This window comes from Glycine max, chromosome 11, assembly GCF_000004515.6.
Source record: "Glycine max cultivar Williams 82 chromosome 11, Glycine_max_v4.0, whole genome shotgun sequence".
Taxonomy (NCBI): domain Eukaryota; kingdom Viridiplantae; phylum Streptophyta; class Magnoliopsida; order Fabales; family Fabaceae; genus Glycine; species Glycine max.
Window position 1 is genome coordinate 5,661,657 of NC_038247.2, and position 9,371 is coordinate 5,671,027.

The following is a 9,371-nucleotide window of genomic DNA, read 5'->3' on the forward strand; positions in this document are numbered from 1 at the left end:
TATAAATATTTAGGCAATTGTCGTAGTACTCATCCTTGTTGTTATTGTTGCTATGATGATTATTGTTCCGTAGCGAAATATAATGGAGATGGGTTTAATTCAAGAAATTAGTTTAGATATTAATTTGCTAGAGAGGACGAAGGATGATTGATTAGCTTGAATTGTATGGCTTTATAAAATTTTACATTTTTTTTTAGAGTGTGATTCTTGTGTTTTTTTTTTTATTTAGTTTCTTCATGGACGGTCCTCGTTCTGATTAAAAGACCCAAGTTGACTAGTAAAAAATAAAACAATATTTAAGCTAATTATTACTAAATTGTAGGATTAATTTCCTTGACTTTGACTTTTGGGTAGATTAGGAGGTGCTAGGATAAATTAATTTTTATGACCTAGTAACATTTTAATGGAGTCATTTTTTAAACTTAAATTTGTTGAATTTAAATATAATAATTGAAATGAGATTAAATAAATGAGATTTATTTGTATGAATAATCTCATTTACTCATAGTTTAATCTTAAATGATTCCAAATAAATCTCATTTGCTTATATTGTTATAGGAATAATCATGACTTTTGGGATCATTCAAGACTATGCTTATAAAACGAGATTAAATAAATCAAGATATTCAATGAATATGCATGAACATATACCAATTTAATTTTTTTTACTGTATATTAATTATATATATATATATATATATATATATATATATATATATATATATACGGACGGTAAAACCTTATCTAACTGTATCTGAGTATAGGAAAGTATTTGGGCCTGGGCCCTTCAAAACGCCGCTGGTTTTCGGCTGACTCGGATGCGGTTTCGTTTTCTACGCGCTGTCGTACACATCCACGCGGGCCCCACTTAATTACTACCTTGACGCGCATTATCACTATCACTGAACTGAACGTTACGTAACTGAACCCATCACTCACTCACCGCTTCTACTTCTAGGGTTTTCACAGGATCTCTCTTTCAGAGTGAAGCAGAGAGAAGAAAAGCCCCTTATTTTGTTTAAGGTTCTGATTTCTCAGATTTACTTGCATTTCTCATCCATTAAGAGTATAGTGCACCTAGCCTCTTCTCCGAATCGATCATTTTCTCTTCTTGATTTGAGAGAATTTAAGTACCAGCAAATCTGAGATTTAACATGAAGCGTTCAAGGAAATTGAAGAAGGTTTCATGGGCTCCTGGATCTAATCTATGCCAGGTATAAACGCCACATCATTAATTTCGTCTTAACAACAAATTATGTTTTTGTTTTTTCTCTTTTTATTTCTAGTCTCTACTCTCTACGCATGCAGTTCCATTTTCTGTGTCGTTTATTAGTTAGCCAACTCAAAACCCATATTCCCTTGAATCAGTAATTCTGGTCCGTCAAGGGAGAATCAGGGGGGCACTGTGCCAAAAAATTAAAACTGAACATAATCCAAACGAGAGTACTCAATGTGAAAAAACATTATAATATTGTTATGTTTTTCAATTATTGATTTATTTTTATTGAATTAGTAAGTGCATAGGTAGTTCTCTCTCTCTCTCTCTCTCTCTCTCTCTCTCTCTCTCTCTCTCTCTCTATATATATATATATATATATATATATAAAATAACCTGATTGATGAAGTTTTGAACATAGAGAAATTTGATGTAATTTTGTATCCTCGAGGACTTAATTTGACACCAGGGCAATACATTCTTTTAAATGCGGGTGGAAAACTATGTTGGACTTTTTGCACCTGCAGAAAATGACGGAGTATGCATTACTGAAAGTATGAAACCTAAGAGTATTTTTGCAGAATCAAATAGTCAATAGAAGAATAATCCCCATAACTTGATGACCATGAATATAGTTTTCATTTCAGGCACAAAATTATAAAATCATAACATAATTTAAATTGCACCAAACAGTAGGACTTTCATATACAATTGCAAATATGCAAAGTGAGATGTGGTCAAGTCAGATAAAAGAAAACCTGATGGACTTGGAATACAATAAACTGGATGGTCACCGGAAAATATAATGCATGCCATATAGTTGACTAGAATATTTTTTGAGTTTAGTTTTTACGTAGTATGTAAAAAAATTATTTTATTTATAATTTTTTGTAATAATAAAAATTAAAATTAAAATTTCATATAATAAGTTATTCAAACTTAGAATCGTTATTATATCAATCCTATAATGAATTTAAAAATTTAAATTTGACTCTATTTACTTATTTCTTTAAATTTTACGTTAAATTTGAAAGGAGTACTATATATTCAACGTCAATCATGGGGTTAACTGGTTGGGGGTATTGTACAATCCTATAATGAATTTAAAAATTTAAATTTGACTCTATTTACTTATTTCTTTAAATTTTACGTTAAATTTGAAAGGAGTACTATATATTCAACGTCAATCATGGGGTTAACCTGGTTGGGGGTATTGTACTTTCTACAGTGATGATTATACCTCTCTGGTGAAAGCAATGAAATAAAAGACTTACTTTAAGAGTCTCTTTGTACCTCTAAAAAACAAAGAGTCTCTTTGTATTTGATGTGAAAATTCTCCAACAAATATTTATAAATTAAATCTTTTATTACATTGCTTTCTAACTGTGTTTTGGTGCTTCCCCCTTGAAAACTGATACTAGTGTGACCTTGACAGGTAAAATTGTTCTTATCTGAGGATCTCCCTTCAAAAGTTGGCGAGAAATTTCAAGATCATTTTCAAGCAAAGAAAATGTCAATAGGGTCTTCAGATGATTTTCCTCCTGGTTTTGAAGACAATCATTTGCGAAATCAATCAAAGGCTAAACTCTCTCACATCCCTCAGATTAAATGGGAATGCCCTTCTTTGGTAATAAATATTAGAATTTTTTAAGCAGATGTTGGATCTTCATTTTCTCTCTCTATATATGTTATTTATAACTAAATTTCCATTTGCAATATTTGTTTTAAGAGCTTTCCATTGTTTACATTTTCCTTTAATGTTTTATACTTGTATATTCTGTTTACATGGTTGGTCAGCGTTTATTAATTTATTTACTTTGAATGCAGTTCACTTTGAGTAATGATTGGCGCGTTGCAGCTGGTGAAGACAGTACGGAGACATGTGATCAGAAGTTAAGAGAAATGAGAGTGCCTGAAGCAATTTATCCTCGTATTTCTGCCATTCCTGATGGGTAAATGTCATATTTAGTGAGAAAATCTTATGGTACTTCATTTTCCTTTCTAGCTAAATTTAATTCCTTTTTTTTTTTCTTTTCTTTTCTTGTGGTTGGTAGACCTTCTGAATCGGAGAAGGAATTTTATGATGATAATGAAAGCCTCATTCCTCTCATCCCTCTCATTCCTGTTGAGGAGGAAGAAGAGTCAGCAGAGGATATTGAACCTGACTCTTCCATCAAAAAATTGCATAAACAAAACTCTCAGCAGCAATATATACCACCGGCAATATCTCTTGTTAACCCAGAATGCAGCAATGTTAATTCACATTGCAGTGGAAAGCCATTAGGTGCAACATCTTCTGAGGCAGATATAATTGCAGCAGCTTCTTCTGCTGCTGTTGCTTCCATCATAAAAAGGAATGAGCAAGGAACCTTGATTGATATGGATTTGCTCGTTAAATTATTTACTGACCCAACAATGATTGAGAAATTAATTGAGCAAAATAGAACTGCTACCACCACTGTCAGTGTCAGTGCCCCCTCAAGTATTTTGAGTATACCAACTTCTTATTCTAAACCTGCAGCTGTAGCATCTGAGACTACACCAACAACCACAAGGCCATCAATTACATCTGTTCCATCTGTTTCATTGCCTAAGCCTGTACCTCCTCAAACAGTAACAAGGCATAAACCTCCATCAATACCTACACCTCATATGCACAGGCCTGTCAAGAAAAATATTCCCCATATGGCAAATAGAGTGCTTCCCTCTTTAAACACTCACTCTCCACAACAAGGGCTAAAGAGAGCAGCACCATCATTGGCTTCTGTTTCTTCCAGTGAATTGAAAACAGTGACAGTGTCTTCTGCTTCTGCAAACATGCATGCAGTTGAAAAACAGGTGCAGTCCACCACAACTGGTGCCGTTAAGGATGTCAATTATTACCTAAACCTGGTTAAAGAACATGGTACTCATAAGCAAGCTGGCAACAAGAGTCTTAAGAACTTACAAGGTTTGAAACCGTCACAGGGAGAAGTGAAATTCAAAAGTAAGAAACCATGCATATACTTTAGAACTAAAAGGGGTTGCCGTAATGGTTCTGACTGCCCTTATCAGCATGATATGTCAAATCGGGGGGAAGCTGGTAAAGTCCTAATGGCTCAACAAAATGCTAAAAGATTGAAAGTAGGACCAGAAATTAAGGGGAGGCTATATACTTAAACGGCATAATCTGAGGGTTGAGACCGAAGACTGTAACTCCTCGTACATTAAATTGTACAGAAAGGAAGGAGACCAGCTGTATAGAGTTATCATGTTTTTTTCATTCGTTTTTCATTCTCTCATGATATTGTTGTAGGTAATATCCTGGAAACTCCTGTAATAATAATGTTTGCCTTGAACCTTGGGTGGATGGTTTGGTAGTTCTTTGACAGAGTCAATGAGATTGAAAAATTAGTTTTAGACTTTTTGAAATTTGAGCGAATAGGTTTTTTTCGTTGACAGATGGTAGCCACCCATAACATTTTATAAATAAAAGGGAAATAATATATATATATATATATATAACACGCAAACTCTGAAAAATAATGAGTTGAAGTGAAAAATGATATTAAAGGACAAGAGTCTTAATTTTCTCATTAGATTGACCAACCCAAAAACATCCGCAATCAATTATTACTAAAATAAATTGTGTTAAATTTATGGAGTCTATAATGCCCCATAAATTAAAGAACGTTACACATATATTCACTCTAAGACTAAGGTATTAAAATGACTGTTTAACATATATTAAAATATCTTTTAAAAAAACTTATATTAAAATAGATTTTTATAAAATAAAATTAGTTTAGCAAAATAATGATACCTGAAGAAGCAAATATCAAAACATATATTTTAATAAATAAAAATTTAGACATTATATATCTTTTGGAGTTAAGCAACTTATATAAACAATCCAGTTATGTATGCTTTAAGCTATAAGTTAAATTAAGAAACTTTTAGGTGTATTACATTAAATCGAATCATTAATTTACTATTCTTTTATTATTGTAAAAACATTAATATTTTTATTAGTTCAACAATTTGTTTGATTTCTTTTTTCCGATTTAACATTTTTAATTTGTTTACCCTCTTCACTTAATATAAACTTATTAGGTGCATGGTGTAAAATTAGATAATTAAATTGGCAAAAAATGTAAAGTCGACTAATATATTTTATAACTATTTTATATTAGAATCAAATATAAATTTAAATGTCCAATATGATGACAAAACAAACAAAAAACAATAATTGTAAGATGAAATAAGGTATATATAATAATAATAATATTTAAGATTTTTAACAGAAAAAGTGTTAATTGCTTAGGAAGAATTATAAATGTTTATAATTGGAGGAAAATAATAATATTGAAAATAAATTAATTTTAAAAAATAAAAATAATATAGCAATTACAAAAAATGCTTCTCATAATGCTAATTTTATTAAAAAAAATGTTTGACTACTTAACTGTGTAAAAAGGTAAAGAAGATGAATGTAAAAATTAAATATGTAACATTTATAAATTTTTATTTAATCTTATAAATGAGCAACAAGTTAAGTACTCAATAATTTTTTTAATTTCTTATGAGCAAATTATTTTTTTAAATGAGCAACAACACTCCACTTATACCATGCAAATTTGCTGCTAAAGTGTTGAAATGAAATCCTCACCCCTTGAAACTTTCACTTCCAGTGGTTAATATTGTATAGATTTTTGCCAGTTATTTCAAGTTTATATTCTAGTAGAATCGTATAAATTAACTAGAATTTAATCCTATCCTCTTATTAAATAAAATGATTTAATAGTGTTAAAGCTATAGATCGAACAAGATACATCTTAAGTAAAAAAAAAGGAAAAGAAAAGAGAGAGAGAACAAGATACATCTTTTATTAAATAACTTATCATAATTAGTTTCAAGATTTATGAATTCTATTTTATAGAAGTTATATTTCTCTCTCAGGGTAACCTAACTACAACCTATTATATATTTATCAAGAAAGGATTCAAATCCTTTAATTTATGACAGATTTAGCGAAGCATATCCATTTTAACACGAATTTAGTGTAGCAAAAGAGGTATAGTAGTGAAAATTGAATGTCCCATAGAAACCTTAACTATGAGTGAAGAAACTACAGCAAGAAAAAAAAAATGAAATTTAGATTTCAGAAAAACAATATTATCAGAAAAATCCACCAGTAATCTAACATTCATTTGTTATTACCTTAACTTTAAGCATATTGCAACCATGTCCTTTGACTTTTCCAAGAATTTTGCTTGCTTTTTTTTTTTTTGGAACAAAAAGAAAAGGGTTTCATTTCTAACTTTCTAATGGATGCAACACGTCTTATATTATATGATTTGAACTAGCCGCACAATTCAGCTACACCAGTAACTGAATAACAAGGAATCAATGATTGTTGAGTAATACACATTAACGTACTCTTCAATTACTATGATAAAAAGTAATGGCCTACCTAAACAAAATAGTCACACCTTGATATTTGAAAAACTACCCAAAGACAAGAAAATTGCGCTTTAACACTAGCAAACCAACCTAAATTGAACTCAAATGAAACTTTGGCTTGGTGCTGCTGCAACAAAAATGACACCACCAAAAGCAGAAAAGCAAATTCTAGCATCTAAAGTTCAACTAGTTGAAGTCAGCAAAAGGTTGGCAAACCACATGATATATAATAGATATATTTTTTTTCTCATTTCTTTTGGATAAGACAAAAGTATATTGATGATAAATACAGTACCAGGGTACGCCTAGCTAACCCAATTACAAAAGGTACTGTTCTACATCAGTGAAGAATCTAGTTATAGCTCAATTACACATCAATGAGAATACCTAATTGCAGCAATGCAGTATCTGCTAAAATGCCCTTCCTTGATACCACTACCTTCAAATATCAGTGCATATTTTTGTGAGATAATGAATAGATCTTAAACAAAAATAAAACGTCTACTTCTATTACACACTTAATATTAATTTATATTAATACAAAATCATAAACATGTGGTTCAAAATAAGAACATGCGGTACCTTTAAATCTCAAATGACTAAGGGTTTGGTTAACAGATATATATTGAAGCCGCACACAATCTGACCTTCGTCCGTGTGTTGAAAATCGATAAAGGAAAAATAAAAAATGATGGTGAAAAGATAAGCCAAATACACTCAAAATGACAATGGCATTCATTACAGAGTCAAAACAAAACCCAAAAACCCCTACCTACGATCGAAGCAAATATAGAAGAATGACATATACCTACTTACCAGTTCGTACGATATGAAAGCACCGCCACACACCTTGAACAGGGCCTGAGTACGACAGAGTTCTCTTCGATAGAGCTTAGTGATGGGTTACAGAGTTCTCAATGTGCACTGGGTGAAGACCAAATTACGCTGGGTTGTATTCGAAGACTGGGTGAAGACGGAAATGGACGACTGTAGGTAGTATCAAAATGGTGGAATCCCTAATGTAATATAATTTCAGGGAAATAAAACAAAGGTGGTTCTTGTCAAAACCCGTCGTTAAATTTTTTCCCATAATTACAAAAATGTCACCCTAAAACATTCTAAGACGACTTTTCATAACCACCTTAGAATTTGCGTTGTAAAAATCAATTCTCAGCTTTAATAATTATAAGTTTGCCACCGTGTTACTTTTTAAGGCGGTTTCGAATAACCGACTTAGAAACCGTGTCGTAAAAAAACAATTTTTAGTAGTGTTATGGGTGGAATTGCACCTTGGGACTACAATTCCTCCTCACCTAGAACTTGTGGTAAGCATTACCAGCCTTAAGAAGAGAGAGGCTTCTTAGTTCTCCCTCCACTTGCAATTTGCCTTATATATGATCATTGCCTTACCCCCACTAGGCACAATCTTCTTTGCACCAGAAGAAATCTTGATCCAACCAACAAAATACGTACACGATCTTGACTAATCATTGACAAATTCTAGTAAGAACGATTTTTTTAAACTTGAGTATTGGATAGAATTAGACGTGTTAGGATAATTTTTTTTATTTATGACGTGAAATTTTATTGAGAAATTCAATTATTGAGTTATTTAACATTGAATATAAATGATGAGACAAAATAGACTCAAGAGAGATATTCAATATATATATATATATATATATATATATATATATATATTATTGATTTTTTTCACTTGAATTAATCTCAAAATATAATCATGTAATTATGCAATTTTATAAAAAAAAATATAATTATGTAATTAATTTAATTTGAATGCAAAAAATAAAATATTTACAAAAAAATTCATGACCATTAAAAACATCATTATTAATAAATCTCATATTTGACATGAATGAGTACAAAGAGAAAACAAATTAAAAAGATAAAATGAATTAATATTGAGATAATATTGAAATGAATAAAATTCACTTATTACATGAATACAATGTATCTTATATAATATAATTAGTTGTAAAAATAACTAAATCGTAACTAATTAAAGTAATTTGTAATTAATTAACCTAATTTGTAATAAACTAAATTAATATATATCTCTAATAATTATTAATGAATGAGAAAAAGGATAGATGAGAAATCCTATAATAAATTTAATCAATTTTTGAAGTTAATAAAATGGGATTAAAGAATAAATATCAACTAAAAATTAATAATTGCTGATTTTAAATTGAAAATTTGGAATAAAATTAATGAATATTATTTAAGAACTTTTATAATATGGACATCCATGATTATGACGAGCTTTTAAAGCCAGAAATGGTCAGTTCAGTTCCTCAGGAGTTACGACTCATGATCAGTATTGAACTGGATGTGCACCTTACACAGCTTTGTATGCGAAACAGGGAACTATTCCAAAACGCCACCAGTAATTTTAATTTATGTCTCTCCTACATGCACCGTTTATTTATTTCACATTTGGCGCAGCATTCGTAAGTAAAGTCAAAAGTAACTGAAGTTCACCGCTTCAGCCTTTACTAGGGTTTTCAGACTCTATATTTAACCCCGTTTTTCTGCTGCGCTTCCAACACAAAGTAGAGAGAGTGATCATAATCAAGTCTTCTGCGGCGCTTCCTCATTTCAATTTTCTCCTGTGATTTAGCATGGATCGATCAAAGAATTCGAAGACAGTACGCTGGGCTCAAGAATCTAGTCTTCGTGAGGTATAAAATGT

The 9,371-nt window shown here is 30.8% G+C and overlaps 1 protein-coding gene across 1 annotated transcript; it reads left to right on the plus strand.

Annotated features, from left to right (window-relative positions):
• The first annotated feature begins 957 nt into the window (after nucleotides 1–957).
• LOC102661234 (zinc finger CCCH domain-containing protein 6) lies at nucleotides 958–4,631 on the plus strand. Its single transcript, XM_006590657.3, has 4 exons — nucleotides 958–1,214; nucleotides 2,652–2,843; nucleotides 3,044–3,168; nucleotides 3,271–4,631. Exons 1-4 carry the CDS (start codon nucleotides 1,155–1,157, stop codon nucleotides 4,373–4,375), a joined length of 1,482 nt encoding a protein of 493 aa, XP_006590720.1. The 5' UTR covers nucleotides 958–1,154; the 3' UTR covers nucleotides 4,376–4,631.
• The last annotated feature ends 4,740 nt before the right edge of the window (nucleotides 4,632–9,371 follow it).